Here is a 21,217-nt window from a genome sequence, read left to right on the forward strand (position 1 = left end):
AAAGCAGCTTCCAGAGGTAGAAATTAGTCCTAAAAAGATCCTTTAAAGCCACTAGATTGTGCCTTAAGTTAGTCTCACCTTGGAATTGTGAATCTCATGAAAAATCTCCCTTGAGGCTTTTTTTACTAGGAATTCTGCCATTTGTCAATAATAATCCTGAATAACATAACTACTACATCTAATAAAAACAAGCTGTTTAAAAATTTCACCTTAAAGTCAATATGTTCCAGTAATGATTAGAATAGAATATAAGATCATCTCTGGCCCTCTTCTTTTACCTGTACTTATTTCAAATATTTTAAAATAATTATTTTATGTTTATAAACATAACACATATGTGCTTCAGAAATTTGCAAAATCCCAAATAAGTATAAAAGGAAAAGCAAATCACAACTCCTTAACCCAGAGGAAATCACTGTCAATGATTTAATATGTTTTATTCCAGTTTAGAACCATGTATACATGTTTTTTTAAGTCAAGAATATAGAGCTCATTCTTACTAAACATTAGCTTGAGTAAAATTTCCCACATAATAAAATGCTCTTCGAGTACATGATTATTAACCGTTTTATGGTATTTCATTTGGTCTCTCTCCTTGAAATTTTTTTATTCTCTTGGCTTCCAGAAAATCGCCTTCTCTGCTTTTTCTCTTTCTTTACCAATTCCACCACAGTCTCCTTAACTGGTGACTTCTCATCTTTCCTCTAAATGTTGAAGTACCTCCTGATTCAGATTTTGAACTACTTCTCTACTCAACATATATACATTCTATCTCATGGCTTTCAATACCATGTATACACTGAACATTTCTAAATTTATAATTGTAGCCTCATCCTCTCTATTCCAGACCCTTATATTCAACTGTCTTATAGACACAGTTATTTGTCTTATAGACATCTCAAGATTGGCACATCCAAGACTGATCTGATCAATCAGATGCAATAGGTGCATTGCATCCAAAAAATCAGCTCCCCATGAAGCCTTCCCATTTCAGTTAAGGACAACTCCATCCTTCTAGTTGCTCAGATCTAAAACCATCAGGGTCATCCTTATCTCCTTTTTCTCTCACATCCCACACCCTATCCCTCTCCATCGGCAAGTTTCATTCGTTCTATTACCTTTAAAACAGACACAGAATCTGACCATTTCTCACAAACTTACTACCACTACTCTAGTCCAAGCCACACCATCTCTTCACCTGAAACTAGTATTTCAGCTTCCTTGCTCCCCCTACCCAACTCTTATCCCATTTTATTCCCCCCAAAAGAGTCAGAGTGATCTACTTAAATGTGTGCACGAGCATGGCACATCTCTGCTGAAATCCAATGCCTTCCCATCTCACTAAGAGCAAATGCTGAGATTTTTATGGCCTCTACAAAGCTATCTGTGACCTGAAATTTCCCCCTCACTCACGCTGCTCCAGGTACACTCCTGCCCTTGCTGGCCCTCAGACACTCGCTTGTGTCCCTACCTCAAGCCCTTTGCACTTGCTGAGATAGAGAAACTTGCTGTTTCCTCTAACTAGAACAGTCTCCCTGAGTTACCTGCATGACTTAATTTCCTTTCTCACTTGAAGTCATTGGTAAAATGCAAACTCCTCATGAATGAAGCCTTTCCTGACCATCCATTTAATACTACAAATCCTCTCTAATCCCTAAACCCCCATGCTTTATTTTTCTCGATGATGCTTATCATTTGTCTCACATCTTATCTAATTTATACTCCTCTACCTCACACTCTCTGAGCCCCCACACCATGTTGCCCTTGTACATTTTAACATTATCGATGAAACTGTTTTTATCAAGGTCAGCAGTTTTTGACCAAAAATGGCATGTCCCTCATACTCCATCCTCCCTATTCATGCATTCTTGTCCCAAGTTTCTTCCTTTTGTTTCCCCAGATTTAAAAAATTCTCAAAGGAAAATATTTTTCCCATGTGAAAGAGATAAAACCAAAAACTGCAGAAGCACTAAAAGGCATCAAAATTGACAATTCAAAAACTATTTAGAGCAGTGGGAAAAGCATTTCAATAGGTATATTGCATCAAACAGAGAGTACTTTGAAGATAACCGAAGTTTAAACATGTAAGAATAAATACACAATTTTTTATAAATAAATTTTGGGTTTTGGGGTGTCTCCCCTCATATACTTCCTTCCCTGTTTCTTTTGTATCTCCTGATTCATATATTCAGCTGCTAAGCCTTTCCTCATTTCCATTCTTCCTTTCTTATTTAGGAATAAGGTTTCTGATATATAAGTGGATACACAGCCAGCTGAAATAAAGATTACATTTTCAAGTTCTTCCCCATTCCCTTGCACCTAGAGTGACTATGTATCCAAGTTTTGGCCAGTAAGAATAAGTAGAAGTTTCACGCATGATACTGGAGGAGGGAAAAACTATCTTTTCCTCCTCCTGCCAACTGGAATGTAGACAAGATGGTTGGATCCTAAATATCCAACTTGTATCACAAAGCTTCACTCTAAAGATGGCAGAGCAGCAAGACAGAGAGGATAAGTTCCTGATAACTGTGATGTCAGCCATGGATTAACTATCTGTGGACTTCATTTATGTGATGGAAAAACTGTCCTGCTTAATATATTGTTATCCTAGGATTTTTGTCACAAGCAATTAAACTTAACTGAGACAATAAAATTAGGGTATTCATGATAGAATTATTTCCTCTGCTCCTAAAACCCAACCCTGCAGTCTTACCTCACTTTCATAAATGACACTATTATCTACTCAGTTGTTCAATCCAAAACCCTAGAAAGTCATCCCTGATTCTTACTCTTAATTCCTCACCTGTCCAACATCCCATACCCAGCAAATCTGACGTCCTGGTGCTTCTGTGTCTAAAATATATCTATTTCTTTCCATCTCTGCTATCACAAACTGAGTTTGAGCTGCCACCATCTCTCACTTGAGCAACTACAATATCTATTAACAGTATCCCTACTTTCATTCCTGTCACCCTCCACTCCATTCCCCACATAACAAACACAATCATCTTTTTATAGCCTAAAGGAAATTATCCTGTTTCACTTTACTTCCAACTTGCTTTTCTATTACACTTGAAATAAAATCTTGACCATTTGTCATGGCCTAGAAAGCCTTTACGTGATGCTCCACAAACTCTCAAGCTTCATTCCCTAACTCACTGCCACTGCCACAGAAGCCCAGTCTAGCATCAAAGTCAGCCCATGTGCCCTGCCTACTGCTGAGAATGCTCTTCCTCCAGTCTTTTCTTCTGGACCTCAGCCTGGGTACCACTTCCATAGGTGATACTCCCTGACTATCATATCAAAATCTCACACCTTCTCAGTACTATCAATCACAACACCTGTTAACTTCCTTCAAAGAACATACACACTATGTAAAAATGTCTATATACTGTAAACCTCATGAAGGGCTCTGAATACTACACTATCTGATATCATCACATCTACCAGTTGCCTGCATCTCTACCCATATATTCTAATATTCTGCCTTCTCTCTTGCTACAAGGGAGGAACTCCTCCATTTGTGTACTTGACCCAACCCTTCTTACCTACTCAAAATATTATAGCAATTATCTCCTGCTTTTTTGGCATTATCAATTTCCCCTTCCCTACTGGATTATTCCCACCAGCCACCAAACATGTTATAATTTATCCAACTGTGAAAAAAATATTTTGCCTCTTATCCTTTCAGCCACCACTCTATTTCTCTGCTGTGTTTTTCACAACTCCTCAAAGTAGTTATTTATACTCATCATCAGTTTTTCCTCTCTTCTCATTTTTTTTGAACCCACTTAGTAGAGTTTTTATTCCAACTACTCCAGTGGAGCAATTCACAAAAGACCACCATTTTGATAAACGTGATGGTCATTTCTCAGTCCTCATTATATTGAGCCTATTTGGAGGCATTTAACCCAGTTACATACTCTCTCTCCTTGACAATTTTCCTTTCATCTGACCTGGATACCACTTCCTCTTTGTGTTCTTCCTTACTTACTGGGTGTTCCTTCTCAATCTACTTGACTGGTTCTCCCATACCACCTTGACCCAAAATATTGGTGTAATCCACAGATCAGTCCTCAGGTCTTTTCCCTTCTTTTTCTCTATTCACTCTCTTAGAGTATCTCACCCAGTATCATACTTTAAATGCCATCGATGTACCATTGACTATTTCTATCTCTTCCTTAAAAACTATATTACATCACTGCCAACTACTTCCTGAATGAATGAATTAAGGCAGTAATGATGTCCATCTTTGTGATTATACATGCCCCTAAAATAGTGCTCAATACAGCACTTAATAATCATCTATTAAATTAATGAATAATGTTCAACTAGACACTACTGTGAGAAAATTAAGAAGATAGATGACAGTCATTAGCTAATTTCAAGAAGTTGTTTCTTTTGATACAAACTAACAGCATTACAGAAGGCAGTTGAAGACATTGTTTTCCAGGTATACAGGAGTCAGGTGCTCTGACTTATTCCAAACCTAGAATTGGAACACCCAAAGAAAATAACAAATTAAATGTCATTTAGGAAATTCTCTGTAAATATTTTTTCTCATTTTCATGCCATTGGTAATATTTGGGTAGCAGAAATCTTATTCTTAAAGATTAGGGACATATTCTTAAAGGTTACAGAGTAAAATAGTTCTATGCTGCCAAAATCAGAATAAAATCAGGTGTAATCAATTGAGTGCAGGTTAAGGTTGACACTGTTTTGAAAAATTAAGAAGTTTAAAAAGGACAGACATAAGAAGAATCTAATCTACGTTTCTTTGCACAAGGGGGAAAAAAAAACTGTTGATTGTCCAGGACATTTCACAGTCTCTCAGTCCACAATTCATAAAAAAAAAAAAAGAAAAAAAGAAAAACGTGGATGAATCTCACAGACATACAATGGAGAGAAAGAAGCCAGACGTAAAACAAGTCTCTGCTACATGATTCCATTTAAGCAAAGGTCAAAAAAGGGCATGAGCAAACTTTCAAAAATGGTAGCTATCTTGATATCTTGATTTGGGTGCTGGTTGTATGATTGTATATGTTTGTCAAAACTCATTAAACTGTATACTTAAGAGCTTTACATTTTAACGAATGCAAGATATAACTCAATTTAAACAAAATAAAAGAGTCCTACGATGAGTGTTCTGGAAGATGGTGGGTAGGAGATAAATATAAACAAATTTCTTTACTGCAGGATCTCTCACAGGCTTTAATATGCTAATGTGCACTGTATATTTCTAAGAGGAGGCTGTAGGATACAATATATTCCAGATTTGATTGCTCAAGGAACTTTTTTACTCTCACATAGATTAACATCTATAAGGCACTAATGTTTCAGAAACCTAACAACTTTAGCCCAAAAAGAAATTCAAGCAAGGGATACAAATAGCATTGCAATCACTAAAAAAATTTACATGTAATTTTAATCAATCACTTTCTGGTGAACTCTTCAGAATAAACTAGTTGTAAAATGTGCTCCTACATAAGGTCCCATTAGATACTAGAGGCATTCTGCCCAAAATAATAAATTTAGTTTTGGAGCTGTTGACCTTAAATTCCTCCTGTCACGATTAGATAGCAAAGCCAGTCATGCGTTGAAGAACTCCAAGCTTGTAGCAAGGAAGCATTCATCAACATATAGATGACACTTATCTTTCTGTTCTCTGAAAGACATCCAACTCATCCAGAGGTAGTATTATGGCATTAAAACACAAGCTAAAAAAGGTAAGTTTTAGGTCAGGTTCCCTAGGAAACTGACCCTGAGACAGACATGTACATAGAAGATGTACTGGGGAGAGTTTTCAGATCAACACCTGCAAGGGAGCAAGAAAAGCAAGACTGGGCAAAGGGAGTCACAGTAAAGGCCTCAGCAGATCCCATGGGGGAATCTGGAACCAGGGTGACCTTTAAGGGTCATCCATTCTTCAAGCAAGAAAACTAAGCCTTTATATCCTCACTACATTGCATGACGGATGCTCCAGGGAGGGGCCAAGATCATAGACAAGTAGGCCTTTTGGCTGAAGGTAATTTTCACAGAAATAATTGACAAGAACCACCACCAACACTTCTAGCAACAGGGAAACTAAGTGTCTCAGTCCTGAAGTGGAAGCACATGACAACACCCACTGCAGCAGCCAATACACACTCCTGTTTCACCAAACTCAAAAGGGGTGACTGACCGGCAAGAAATCATTCCTACCTAATCTAACTTTCATGCAATTAACAGACAGGTTCTGTGGAAGAATCAGTAGCCAGGGGCCTAGATTGTGTCCATGTTGCTTTGTTCATAACAAGTATTTATAAAATATAAGTATTCATAAAATATTATTTGCAATAAAAACTGCAAATAATCTTAGATGATTACTAACAAATTTATTTTGCAGTGTAAAGCACAGAACAAGAAACTCGTTGACTGGTTTTGGCATGACTAGAAGGCTAGCAGTTCTTAGGAATAATGGCCTGAGAACATCAGAATTCTCTAAAACGAGTTATAACAAGAAAATTCAGAAAATCTGACATCAAAAAGCTTTCGAGTGGCTTTATAACATTGGAGTACTTTTTAAAATCATATTTTCCTTTGCCCTCTCTAATAAATTAAATTAGTATCCCAATGAATAAATAAAGGTTAGAGGTTCTAGGTTTCTCCCTGATTCTCCTTTTTAATACATGCTAACAATTAATTCATCTTAATTTATGCTAATAATCAATTTGATCAAAACACATCTACTGAGGACTTTTTATTATGAGACACCACACCTGGTATTAAAGGTTTAGACACAAATAAGAAGTTCACCATCTAATAGCAAAGACAGACATATACGCAGATAATCATAAATCAGTCACACATTCATTCTAACAAATATATCTAAGCACCACTATGTGCCCAACTGTGAACAAGGTGGACACAGTTCTTGCCTTTATGGGGCTTACATGCATTGAGATGAATGTCAATACAGAAGACTGCAGAAGATGCTATAGTCTTTTCCTCCACTGAGGAAGAAGGGTCACAGAAAGTAAGAGTAAGCTTAATGATAAGAACAATACCAACTAACCATTGTTGAGTGCTTAAAAGTGTCAGGCACCTAGGTAAATTTACTTCACTTTCAAATCAACCCTCTGAAGTATTATTATTAATATTCCCTATTTAAAGCACAGAGAGAGTAAGAAGCTTAATCAAGGTCACACAGCTGGTAAATGGTGAGCCTGGGATTCAGGGAAGATACCTTCGAAACTGAGACTGGAAAACTGAGTAGGAATTCACCAGATGGAAACAAACAAACAAAAATAAGTGATGAGAGCACTCCAGACAAAAGGAAGTACAAGTATAAAGACATAAAAGTGGTTAGAAACATGCAAGTTCAGTCTGCACATAGGCTGCTTGTGGAAGAATAGCCAGAGTCTAGGCCTGGCGGAGAGGCAAACAAACAAAACAGTCACGTGCTCCACAAGGAAGGGATGCAGGAATGTAGGCATGAGAGCGATGCCAATTCTGTTGTTGAATACTACCAATAAGAACACTAATAAGAATGAAAATGACTGGCATTCCTTGAGAGCATCCTATAAGCTAGACACAGGCTAAATATTTATATGCATTATCTCATTAGCTTCACTACAGTCTTATGAGGACAGTTCTACTATTATCCCATTTTACAAGTGAGAAGATTGAGCTTTAAAGAGCAACTAGATGGTTTGAGGTCCTACTGTTTATTAGTAATAGAACTGGGATTCAAAACCAAGGGACTGCCACTCCAGAGCCTGTGTCCTCAGCTGCCTGCTTCCTGGCATATGCATTTGATGCGGAGGGCAGGAAGGTGGCAGGCAGAACAGCGAGAAGGGCACTAACGCACCAGCCCAGGAGATGGATGGTCCCGCCCTCAACCACAGAAGCCCTAGCTGTGAGCTGGGGTAGAGGGGAGGTGGGAAATAGATATACAGAGGAGGCACCACTGACTCAGAAAGATTTGGCAATGAGAAAGAAGGAAGAGTCGTGGACAACAGCCAGCTGTCTGAAGAGGTGGCGATTCCCTTAAGCAAGAGAATGAATGGAGACAAGCACAGAGATTTGGGCAGGGGATGGGAGAATGCAAGAATATGCTGAGGCCAAGGTCTCCTAGGCTACAATGCTAAAAGCCAAGGGGCAGCTGGACATTTAGGTCTGGAACTCAGGGAAATAATCGGCTATAAAGTACAGGTTTGACCACAAACAGCATGCTGAAGGCACAAGAGTGGTTGGATTTGTCTAGGCAGAATAAAAAGAAGGCGATGAATGGAAACTTAGAAAATCCCAACTATTCAGAAAAGAATACATTTTCTTATCTATAAAAATAAACAGATGAATCTGCCTTCTTAGAAACCTACTTGAAAAGGGGCTTCCTTTACAAGTAAGGCAGGTTGTCGTTACTTCCGGAAAAAAAAAAAAAAGTCGGTTCTGTAAAACCAACTTATTCCCTATCACATGTGAGGTTTTGAATTGCAACTGGGTGGCATATTTCTGCTAATGAAAATAAGCTAGTTGGATGATGTATTTAACAAATAAAACTAGTACTAAGAGTTTACCAGTTATCGCCACAGATTTGCAAGCCCACTCTGAGCCCATGTGGCCAATGTGAGTAATTCCACTCTGGGTACAAACGCTGTGGCTTTGAATGGAAGCGCGACCGTAAGCTTACCGCATACCCAGGACACACTGTTTTCTAGCTTTATTTATGCTCTCTCTTCACTTTTCACCTTTCAGTCTAAAAAATCATCACAGTGCAGCTTACCTACCCTATCAGGAATCTGCACGAAAGGTTGTTTCTCCAGTTTCTCTCTTGAAAGCAGAGGAAAACTTCCCGATGTCAACATGTAGCAAAAAGAGAGAGAAAAAGCCTATTTGGTTCCCCCTCTCCGCCCCCCAGTTGCTACCTTGCAGTTTATGACATACAGAGAGAGGAAGGTCTGATGAAGTGAATGAGGCAGCCAGAAAGCTACTCCATTCCCGTGGAAAACAGGAGTCCCTTGGTGCTGACGGCACTTCCTACTTTCCCATGTGGTTCTTTTGTATGACTTTGAGGGGCTCGTGAATGATTTCTGAACGTGTGCGTCTGCCTAGAGGAGCCGCACAGGGAGGGAGGATCCCAGCTGAGCGGTGCCAGAGGAAGCCAACGCGATCCTCGCAGTGCTGGAGCTGGCTCGCCTCTTGCATGCAGTTTTTGAAGTCAGCAAAACAGAAATCAAATTACTATCATATTATGCTGGTGGAAGCTGAAGGAGCGGGGACTCTACACCAGCTTAATTACTATAAGAAATGCAGCAAGTCACAGAATAACAAGGGTATTTCGTGTGTGGACCCCGAAGACAAATGTAAGTTCTCATGCTGCTATATTATATTGCTGTGTAATTTTCTTGCTGGCTTGAAATTATGTTTGATGTGAAATGTAACCATTTCAATGAGAATTTCTAGTGTGGAAATTCTAGTGTGGAAAGTTTTCTGCTAATCTTTATTTAAGGCTTTTTTTTTTTTTCCTTTTTTAATTGACTAAGCAACATAATACCAGCTGAAATTCCTGACGGCAGCTGTGGCAATTCAACCTCAGACTGCCTAAGGACTGTAACCCCAAGTACATCCAATTACTATGGGATTAACACTGGATGTGTTTTTAATTGACTTTCTTAATGTAGAATGCATACATCCTGCTGTTCTGGATTGCATGCTGTTTGAATATTGCTGTTGGTAAACTAGTGTGATCGGCATAACCAACAGAAAGAGATCTAGTTAAACAAGGTTCCCAGTAGTTACAAAACTTTTCTTCTTTGACCAGGACCGCATTTGTCTCCCCGAATACCCAAAACTCTGCAACCTCTATGTTAAAAATTCATTCTGCTCTTTTGCCCTTGCTTTGACGAAAAATAAAATATAGCCAAACAGTGGACTCTCCTAAAATTGCAAAGGAAGGAAACATCAAGAGCCATCATAGTTCAGTTCTTTAACTATCATTGTAATCATGGGAGACCAAAAGCCAGCCAGAGGAGACCAGCGTGCACATCAGCCCGGGTATGACGGAGTGTGGGGACATAAAGGTGAATGGTGAGCAGAGGCTGTCACTTGTTAGTCCTTCTACACCTCATCTGCCACAAGTTCCTGCTTAGAAATGGATATTCTTTGTAAAGAAAATACTTCTTTGAGCTCAACTACAAACTCCTTAATGCAATTAAATGAGGACACCAGGCTCTGCAATAATGACTTTAACTCCGGAGAAGCTAACACTTCTGATGCATTTAACTGGACAGTTGACTCTGAAAATCGAACCAACCTTTCCTGTGAAGGGTGCCTCTCACCACCATGTTTCTCCTTGCTTCATCTCCAGGAAAAAAACTGGTCTGCTTTATTGACAGCTGTAGTGATTATTCTAACCATTGCTGGAAACATACTCGTCATCATGGCAGTGTCCCTAGAGAAAAAGCTGCAGAATGCCACCAACTATTTCCTGATGTCACTTGCCATAGCTGATATGCTGCTGGGTTTCCTTGTCATGCCCGTGTCCATGTTAACCATCCTCTATGGTGAGTGGCATTAGTCTCCCAGCTGTACCTACACTGGTAATAAAGAGCATGTGCATGCCATCAGCAGATGAGCCGGGGCTCAGGGGACAAACTGTAAATAGAAGGCATTGTTTATAGACTAGTGTCCACCGTGTTATGCTAGTTTCTTAAATTTCACTCCTAATATGGGATTTCACATAAACATCAGACAACCTATTGTCTTGACCACTGGAGAGTTTTGTGCTTTAAAACATGAACATTTTATTGTAGAAATGATTATAAATAACCCAGTACTGTCATAAAGCAATAACTTACCCGTCGTTCTGAATCCACTTGCTGTTCACTCCTTTATATTCCCAACCAAATAATCCAGCCTTCAGAACAGTTTTATCTTGGTCACACAGTTTTCAGCACTTTTAATGGAGTGGCAAAACCTTCCCAATTACCTTGGAACATTTGCAGGGAGAACATTAGTGGTGCAGTGGGCTTTATGTTAAAATATTCAGTCTCCATTAGAATAAATGAATTACTCCAGTTTTAATTGTTCCCTGCCCAGAGAAGCTAATTTGGAAATGTGCCTTTGAATTACACCCTCAACTCTTTAAAAATGCATATGCATAAACTCCTCCAGTCTGGTTTGGAGGAGGGTGGGAAACAAATGGGAAGAGATTAATCTTGCTTTCTTCTCAACAGAGTTTGAAATAGTCAAACCTCTCAGCAAGTCAGCAAACACTGGGGTGGCTTCAGCAGGGAGCAGAATGTGATATTCTTTCCAAATTATGAGTAATACTGCCAGGTTTCTCCTTTAAAAAGAGAGAGAACACTGAGACTGCTGACACAGTCTCAGACCCAGTTCTGAAGAGTGTGAAGGAGGAGGGAGGTGCAAGGGAGAGCAGGCACCGGTTGGAACAGGGTCGGTAAAGCTCATGCAAGTCCAGCCCTCGCTTGACCATTTAAGTGCCACGCCGAAATGATTTCATTACATTCGCCTGTCATTTCCCAGACGTGCAGGAGTGATTCGCGTTTCCTAAACCCCCTCCTTCTCGGAGGCAAACGCCAATGCGGGGTGAGGAAGGAGGGGCGGGGTTGACCGAACAGAAGCCCAGACCACCGAAACCGCCGCAGGAGGGCGGGAATGACCCCGGCGACACCCGCTCGGTGTGCAAGGGCGCCCCCTGGCGTCGGCCGCTGCGCGCGCAGCCCGTTCCCGGCCGGAGCCCCGCCCCTCCCGGGGCTGGTCCCAGCCTCCCCCAGTCTGCGGGGCGCCGAGCCTTCTCCCACCAGGAAATGCTCCCTCCTTATCCCCGCCTTGCAGGGGCGAACATCAGTTCCGAACAGGCAGAGCGTGACTTCCCCTCTCTTGCGCGCTGGTAAAGAAAAGGCTTTCGTTTTAGCTCAAGCTCTTTGCAAATAATGCCAATGAAAGGCTCTGAATTAGGCTTGTATCTGCACCCTTTGCTCGTCTCAGCATCCCTGTTGGCATTCTGGTAGAGTACGTTTGTGTTTGGAGAGTTTGTTCGTCTTTGTGGGTCTGTAACAGGAAAAGCGATCTTTAAAATTTTTTTCGTTTCCCACACAGGCAGTTCTAACACCACTGTTTATACTGTTAGCAAAACGAATTAAGGTTTACATAACCGTTGGATCCCTCTCCAAAAACAAAACCGGGACATTTTGCTTATGTCCATCTATCTGCCTGATATAACAGGTGACCTGCAGTGCTTCCTAGACTGAAATCTTCTGGGGGAGCTTTAAAAACACTTCAACATCTGAAGCCCACTTTTGCTCGCTCACCCTCCAGAGATAGATGTAGGTGGGCTAGGTTTGGACTGGGCATCAGGACCCTCTCTAGAGCTCTACAGCCAATGGTGATGTGCTAGGGTGAGAATGACTGCCCTAAGCAGCATTCTCAAAGGGTGTTCCCTGGAGGAGCAGCATCAGCATCACCTATATTGTAGGCTTACTAGCAATGCAGGTTCTCCGGCCTGCTCCGGACTATGAGAGCCTCCAGTGGTGGGTCCAGCAGTGCATGTTTTAGGAAGCCTTCTGGTAGAGTCCGATGCTCCCTAAAGTTTGGGAACTACCACACTGAAACAAAGCTCAAAGCAAGGGCACCCTCACTTCTCTTCGCCATTGTCTTCAATTTTTCCCCACATACCCCAGATTTGAGTTTCACACCCAAACTACCATTAAGTAATTATTTTTCATTTTTACAAAGGAAGACATATTCCCAATCTGTAGTTTTAACCATTTAGTTATTTGCACCGATGCCATTTGTTGCCATTGCTGTGTGAGACTGGACAGTTATAAGAAGGACTAAGATGTGGGACTAAACTTGGGGACCTACAACCTAGAGAAAGATGTGCCTAAATCATGACAGCACAGTACGAGAAGTGCTCCAGTAGAACGGCCCAAAGCGCATCACAACTTTTGACATGTCACTTTTTCAAAAAGAGGTATTCCTAGATGGAAGGGGGAGAGAGAGAACCTCAAAGAGGGGCAATCCAAGTTCACCACACCACATTCACATAATTCCAGACATGAAAAATTTCAAGCCTGCATTCATTAGCCAGGACGATCTTACCATCGTTTAAGGATGGCTTTTTCCAAATGTTGAAAATATGTTGTGTTGCCATTTGCCACTGCTTGTACCCATCCCAGAGATGGAAACTGCTGTCACAGGATGGGGTTCCCCCCATCCCAAGAGGTACAAAGCTGCTTATTGATGCCAACCTTCTGCATCCTAGGCTACCGGTGGCCTCTGCCTAGCAAGCTCTGCGCAGTCTGGATTTACCTGGACGTGCTCTTCTCCACTGCTTCCATCATGCACCTCTGTGCCATCTCGCTGGATCGCTACGTTGCCATCCAGAATCCCATCCACCATAGCCGCTTCAACTCCAGAACTAAGGCATTTCTGAAAATAATTGCTGTTTGGACCATATCAGTAGGTAAGTGGGAAAACATTTAAGCATCTCATTTGACATGACAGTTCATGCTTTCTAAAAAGACGTGTTCCATTTGGTGCACGGAAACCTGACATCCTAAATCTATTGTTTTGTGTGGTGCAGGATATGTTACAACATAGTAATCATAGATTCGCTTCAGGAAAGAAAAATCTCTGTCACTGACTGACAATATAAATTTGTATTGCTTTGCACAGGTAAGAATATAAATATAAGTAGAGCCAAAATCAGGAATAACTGTGCTGGTTTTTCTTTCACCTCCCACTTTCAAGTTTACTACTCTAAGTCTTGGATTTCCCAGCAATTGACCATATAACCATGAAATATATGGTCAATATAAGGCTATATACTGCCAATGCTAGGAAACATAAAGGGTCTAGACAAAGGAACCAGATACTGTAATTCAGAGGGCAAAGATGAAGACAGTGGAAAGAAGCAGAACTGGCTTATGGGCAAGACTTTTCAATCTTCCCAATGACACCACACACCAAAGGATTTCAACCCATTTCTGTTAGATGATTACACGCATTCATCTCTTGCCAGTATTGATCTTCTGTCACACACCTAGCAGTCAGGAAAGTCCAAGTAATGGAAGCTAAGGGGTTAGCTCCCAGGCAGCAAAGTCAATTGAATCTGTCAACCTCAGTATTTTGGTTGGTAGCCAAAGAGTCCCTGAAATTTGTTGTTACTGAAATGCCAGGGGTTTGGTTGATATCCTGTTGCTTACTGCACAGAAACCCAATCACTGAGACAATGAGTATTGCCAGTGAAGAATGTTTTTTTATTTGGATCATATCAGCCAAGGAGCATGGGAGATTCCATCTCAAATCTGTCTCCCTGTCCCAATGAAGTCAGGTGTTTATATAGCAGGGCAGAAATGTAGAAAACCAGGATCAGTGAATGATAAAGAAGAGAAGTTGGTAAATAGAAGAAATCTGACATCTAATTGTCTGGATGAGGTGATCTGGTGAGTTGTGGGGTCTCAGTTCCTTGATACTATCAGCCTGAGGGTCGGTTTTCTGAGAAAGGAACTCAGATAAGTCAAAAGTAAGTTTCAAGCTTTAAGACCAGGAGGGTCAATTTCTATGTTTATCCAGAAAAACTATAACCATTAGTTCTATGGGAAGTTGGGCCAGTTTCATTGTTTAAAGTCTCAAAGCTTTCCAGGTAGAAGTGTTGTACCTGCCACATTGCTGTCAGCATCTTCTAACATGAGAGACTATGAGATTCAGTGGTAGGTTGAAGTCAAAGACTTGTGTGAGCCTAGCCGCCACTTTGCAGTAATAATACCAAGTAATAATACAAGCGGAGACCCCTCAGAAAACAGAATTATCTTTTGGAGGGCAGGACCCTTGTAGTACACTCAGAATGTGTTCTCCCAGATCAAATAGTCAACCAAAGTTTTTATCTGGAAGTTTTGAGAAGGTTGTATCATGATTTGTGTAAGAAGCATTCTGAGCTGTGGCAGACAGCTGAATGGTTCTTCCACCATGACAACATACCTGCCCACACCATGTTGAGTGTTCAGCAGTTTTTTACCAAAACGGCATGACCCCCATGCACCACCCTCCCTATTCACCCAATCTTGCCCCACAAGCGACTTTTTTTTTGTTACCCCAGCTGAAAAATGTCCTCAAAGGGGAACATTTTGCTGATGTGGAAGAGGTGAAACAAACAAAAACATCAAAAACACTAAAAGGCATCAAAGTTGTTGAGTTCAAAAACTGTTCGAGCAGTAGAAAAAGTGTCTCGATAGGTGTATTGCATCAAACGGAGAGTACTTTGAAGGTGACTGACGTTTAAACATGTAAGAATAAATACACGATTTTTTAATAAATGAATTCTGGGGTATTTTGGGTCTCCCTCATAGTAAATAAAATAATATAACATCTTGTGTTTCTTAGTTCCAATTGTTTTCCTTGCTGTTAACAGTGGGAAGTAATGTACAATTTTCAGGATAGATAGGTCCATTTTATAGATAAAGAAAGTGGAATTCAAAAGTAATATGAATAGTGCAAGGCCCCACAGCCGTTAAGTTGCACAGGGAGGAGTTTGTTAGATTCTGATGAGGACACTAACAAATTATACGTGTCATTTTCAAAAGTCTTACCTGTGTTCCATTTTAAACTTACACTGCAGTTTGAGATAGACAGAAGATTCTATTGTGCTTATTTGACAAGTTAGGAAGCCAGAATACAGAGGTGTTGCGGCTTGCCGGGTCACATGTCTAATGTGTAGCAGAGGTAGGATTCTAAACTTCCAGCACCAAGCCCTGCACTTTCTACACCTTTCTTAGGAAACCTTTTTTATTTGAGATTTCTGGAACTGTGCAACTTGATCTCATCTTACCAGGAGCAAGGGGCCAGTAACCACTTAATCCCAGCAGCACATAATATTCCCAGGGGCACATTCTGATTCCATTGGTCCAAGGTGAGGCCAGGTGATTCTAAGGAGACATCAGGGTTGAGGACTACTGAGACAGGTCTTCAGAATGGAAGGTGTGATGAGCAAAAGAGAATCAAAAATAATGAAAATGAAGCAAGTGAGGCAAATTTATCCTAGTTTTACCCCAATATACTATCCCATTGGTGAGACAGCCAATGGAAGGATTGCCCATCTTTTACCCTCGGCCACGTCAATTTCTGCATCTCAGCCAAGCTTCATAATGTCACCAGTAGTAAGGCTAACAGTTTCTGAGCACCAACTACAGACCCAATAGTGTACAAAGCACCTTAAAGCAATTCATCTGTCAAGATGTAAGTTGCACAGGATGACACACTCATAACCTAGAATCGGTATAAGTCAACCTGACTCCAAAGCCCATGCTCTTTCTACTGCCTAAAATACAGTCTGCCTCTGGCTTTTTCTGACTATCAACACAGAAAGCAGGCAGCCTGGAATGGTTGTGGAAGTGCTAGATGGATATCATTCATCCGTGTGGCCAAGAAACTTGAAATGTCTATCTACTATATGATTGGCACTGTATAGACTGAGATGAATAAGATGTGCATTAAAAGATTTCTCACAGTGTGGTAGGCAGATGAGGAAGGTAGACAAGTAGAAAGCAGATTAAAAAAAAACCAAAAGTTTCATAGACTCTATATTAAAAGTCTCTTGAGATGTGTACCCCAAGGAGGGGGAGGAATGTAAAAAAATAAAAAGTCAGTGCTAATGAAGGACCTTCAGAAGCTCAACACCAATATTCTTCTGAGTTTTCTCCTATCGGTTCTGTTGTGTGTGACTTTGGGTTTAGTTTTTGTTTGTTTGCTTTGTGTGAGTGTGCGTTTCAGTTTAGTTCCTTAGTTTATCAAAAATCTACGTGTATCTTTTATATGGTCTAACTTGTTTTCTTCTACCAAAGATTAAAGCCCTTTCAGCATCTATTGGTATAGTTTTTTTTTCCTTCAACTTACCAATATATTCTGTTTTCTTGATAAATTTTCAAATACTGAACTGCCCATTCATTCCTGGAATATTGAATTTGGATGACAAAGTTGGTTGGTTTATTATTCTTATAAGATTTGTCTAGCTTTATTAAATAATTCTGAGAGGTTTCTATTTTTTCCTAAGGTCCTAGCTAAAGTAGAAATTATATATTTTTTTAAAGTTATATAGAACTTGGCTCTAAATCTCTCTTACCCTGGTGCCTTTTTAGTTGATGTTTTAAATTATATCTCTAACCTCTCCAATGGGTATTATTTTATTTATGTTTTCTAGCTCTTCTTGGGTTATTAGCTGCATATGAGTTTTAAGTTCTCTTTTATATTGATTCTTTTATCTTGTTTTAAATTACATCTCTAACCTCTCCAATGGTTATTATTTTGTTTATATTTTCTACCTCTTCTTGGGTTATTAGCTGCATATGAGTCTTAAGCTCTCTTTTATGTTGATTCTTCTATCATTATTAAATGTCTCATTTTATACTAGTGAGGCTTCTTACTTTAAAATCTACTTCATGTGATATTATTATATCTGTGCCAATTTTCTTTTTATTATTATTTTTGGATATAACTTCTCCCATCCTATTACTTTCAAGCATTTTGTGACTTTGTATTTAAAGTGTGTTGCCTATAAGCAGTATATAACATTTTTTTAATCCAGTCAATATTTGTATTTTAATTGAAGTATTTAGTTTTTTTCTACTTAATGTAACTCAGATATATTTGGGTTTAAATCTATTCCCTTACAATTTGCTTTCTCTTGTCCTATTTGTTCTATATTCCAATTTCTTTCCATTCTTGCCTTCTTTTGGAATAATCAAAAATTGTTAATCCATTATTTCCCTTTATTAGCTTGTTATACATTCTTTTAAATTATCTTAATGATTCCAACATTTCTTTTTTACATCATTGAGTCTAAAGCAAATTATTACTTATATGCAAAAACCTTGGAACATTTTAACTACATTTACCCCCATTGTCTTTTGTGTTATTTTTAAATATTTTCTGTGCATATTTTTTAAAATCATAAGACATCATTATAGCTAATTTTATTCGCTCACTATTTATTTTTCATATATTAACCCTTTCTGTTGCTGTGTATTGTTTTCCTCATTTCTGTGGTTTTACCTGGATTTGTGTTCCTTGTTCCTAAAGAACTTCCTTTAGAATACCATGTAGGGCAACCCCTTCGGGTCCCTTCCAACTGTGGAAGTTTTTCTGTCCTCTCAGTAAATCCTGCTTTTTTAAAAAAAAAAAAAAACATGTAGTTTTCTGTTTTTGTCATTCTAGACAAATTTATTTTGCTTTCATTTTGTTCATATGTTTTCTCTGTAAAGAATTCAAGATTGTCAGTCATCTTTTTTCAGCATTCTATAGGCGACATTCCAGTTTCTAGCATATATTATTTTGTTTTTTGATTGTTTGTAAGAACTCAGCTGTCACTCTTGTTCCTTCAGAACCACCACCTCTTAGCATCCCTTGCTGCTTCAGAATGTTTTGTTTTTGTATTTTAGCAATTTTACTATGGTGTTTTTAGGTGTGGGCTAGTTTTGTTTTTATACCGCACTGAGTTTGTACTGATTCTTAAGCTTGTGACTCAATATCTTTTGTCATATTGGGAAATATTGGCAGCCATTATCTTTTCAAATATTGCTTCTGCCGCATTCTCTCTTTCATTTACTTCTGGGACTCCAGTTTCAGATATGGTAGACTTTTTATTCATGTTTCTTATGATTCAAACACTTTTCTACCACTTTTTTTTTCTCTTTTTGCCTTAGTCTAGATATTTTACTGACTTTTTTCCTCCTGGATTATTAATTCTTTCATCAACTACGTCTAATCTGATGCTATACCCATCTATTGTATGAGAGTGGAACCCCCCCAAAAAAAAACAAACTATTTTTTGGAGTGCAGGTTTGTGTAATATAGGGTTCCTCTGCTAGGTAAATGTTCTAGGAACCCACTGGCATCAGTGCACCAACTAGTGTTTTTATAAGAGGCTGTATTCAGCTTAATTGAATTTTTTTATTTGGAGATTTTTTCCAACACATTTACCCATTTCATAGTGGGTGATTTATGAGCTCACCTGCCCACACCATGTTGAGTATTCAGCAGTTTTTGACCAAAAGCAGCATGAACCTCATGCCCCCACCTTCCCTGTTCACCTGGTCTTATCCCAAACAAGTTTTCTTTGTTTCTTGAGAAGACAAAGTCTTCAAAGGAATTTTTGCTAATGTAGAAAAGGTGAAACAAAAAACGGCAGAAACACTAAAAGGAATCAAAATTGATGAGTTCAAAAACTGTTTTGACCAGTGGAAAATGCATTTCGATAGCTTAAAAGTACAGAGAGTACTTTTAAGGTGACTGAAGTGTAAACAGGTAAAAATGAATACACAATTTTTATAAATAAATTTTAGGTTTTGGGGGAGTCATCCCTCATATTCTTAATTTAAATTACTATATTTTTAGTTACGGATTTTTCTATTTGACTTTTTATAGATTCCAGATTTTTTAAATAATTCTTCATGTTTTTATCTATTTTCTTAAACATTAATCATAGGTATCTAGATATCTGAATTACGTGGGGATTTCTATTTTCTGAATTGTAGATTTTTTTTTCTTTTGATTCTGTCAGTTGACATACCTGGCGATTTCCTCTTATTGAATACTGGACACTATGTAAGAAAATTTGTGGGTGCTCTGTTGATGATGTCTTTCTTCAGAGAGGATCCTTTAGTTTTTGTTTTGTTTTGTTTTGTTTTGTTGAATTGGAGTCTCACTCTGTCGCCCAGACTGGAGTGCAGTGGCCGCTCCCGGCCACTGCAGCCTCGACCTGCTGGGCTCAGGCAATCCTTCCGCTTCAGCTTTCCAAGTAGCTGGAACTACAGGCGTGCGCTACCACTAATTTTTTTTTACTTTTTTTTTTTTTTTAAATTGTGAAGTTGTGGGGTACAGTTAAGGGTTAGGTATACAATTGCGTTTCATTCAGACACCCTGTTGATATCGGGTGTTTCCCCATTCCCAGACAGATATTTGCTACTGTTAATCCCCTCTCCCTCCCCCCACCATAGTTTCCCAGTACGGTCAGTCATTTTCGTATAGTATTGCATTGAATGTTTAAGGTCCATTATATGAGTGAGAACATGTGATACTCGGATCTTTGTTTCTGTGAGAGGTCACTCAGTATTATAGACTCTAGTTCCATCCAGGTTGCTGCGAAATTCATGATTTTGTTCTTTTTTATGGCTGCATAGTATTCCATCGTGTATATGTACCACCTTTTTTTAATCCAGTCCTCTTTTCATGGGCAGCATGGCTGTTTTCAGGTTCTTGCTATTGTGAACAATGCTGCAATAAGCATGCATGTGCAGGTATCTTTTTTATAGAGTGATTTGTGTTCTTCAGTATATATTCCCAGTAGGGGGATTGCGGGGTCATATGGGAGGTTGGTATTTAGAGCTTTTAAGAATCGCCACACTGCTTTCCACAGAGGTTTCACTAGTTTACACTCCCACCAACAGTGTAGAAGTGTTCCCTTTTCACCACACCCTCTCCAGCAGCTGTTATTTTTTGAGTTGTTGATAATGGCCATTCTGACTGGGGTTAGGTGGTATCTCAGTGTGGTTTTGATTTGCATCTCCCTGATGACTAGTGAGGTTGAACATTTCTTCATGTGTTTGTTGGCTGCTTGGATGTCTTCCTTTGTGAAGTGTCTGTTCATACCTTTTGCCCATTTTATAATGGGGTTGTTTGTTTTTTTCTTTTCAGCACGTTTGAGTTCCTTGTAGATCCAGGATGTTAAGCCTTTGTTGGACCTGGAGTTGGCAAATACTTTTTCCCAGTCTGTAGGCTGTCTCCCTGCTCTCTTGATGGTTTCTTTGGCTTTGCAGAAGCTTGTCAGTTTAATAAGGTCCCACTCGTCTATTTTCTCTCTTATAAGCTGTGGGTTTTGAGTTTTGTTCAGGAATTGGATGCCAGTTCTGATTTCCATGAGGGTTTTTCCTTCATTTTCTAAGGTTCTTATGGTTTGAGGTTTTACATTTAGGTCTCTGATCCATTTGGAATTAACTTTTGTGCATGGGGATAGATAGGGGTCCTGTTTCAATCTTCTGCATGTGGTCAGCCAGTTTTCCCAGCACCATTTACTGAATAGGTTCTCCTCTCCCCAGTGGTAGGTGGTGGAGGCTTTGTCAAAGATGAGTTGACCACTAATTTTTTATTTGTTGTAGAGATGAGGTCTCGCCAAGTTGCCCAGGTGGGTCTCGAACCTGCGGGCTCAGGCAATCCACTCACC

The 21,217-nt window shown here is 39.5% G+C and overlaps 1 protein-coding gene across 2 annotated transcripts in view; it reads left to right on the forward strand.

The window, feature by feature from the left end:
• The first annotated feature begins 8,939 nt into the window (after nucleotides 1-8,939).
• HTR2A (5-hydroxytryptamine receptor 2A) overlaps nucleotides 8,940-21,217 on the forward strand; it is a 68,666-nt gene continuing 56,388 nt past the window's right edge. The window contains exons 1-3 of one of the 2 annotated variants that reach the window (XM_008052751.2): nucleotides 8,940-9,344; nucleotides 9,803-10,544; nucleotides 13,268-13,468. In XM_008052751.2, coding sequence (XP_008050942.1) covers nucleotides 10,133-10,544; nucleotides 13,268-13,468 — 613 coding nt within the window. In that variant the 5' untranslated portion in view covers nucleotides 8,940-9,344; nucleotides 9,803-10,132. The remainder of the gene's footprint in view (nucleotides 9,345-9,802; nucleotides 10,545-13,267; nucleotides 13,469-21,217) is intronic. The other variant, XM_008052752.2, reaches the window with a different exon arrangement.

The sequence above is a fragment of the Carlito syrichta genome, unplaced genomic scaffold (assembly GCF_000164805.1).
Source record: "Carlito syrichta isolate Samal-C Ts95f unplaced genomic scaffold, Tarsius_syrichta-2.0.1 Scaffold287442, whole genome shotgun sequence".
In the NCBI taxonomy this organism is placed as follows: Eukaryota; Metazoa; Chordata; class Mammalia; order Primates; family Tarsiidae; genus Carlito; species Carlito syrichta.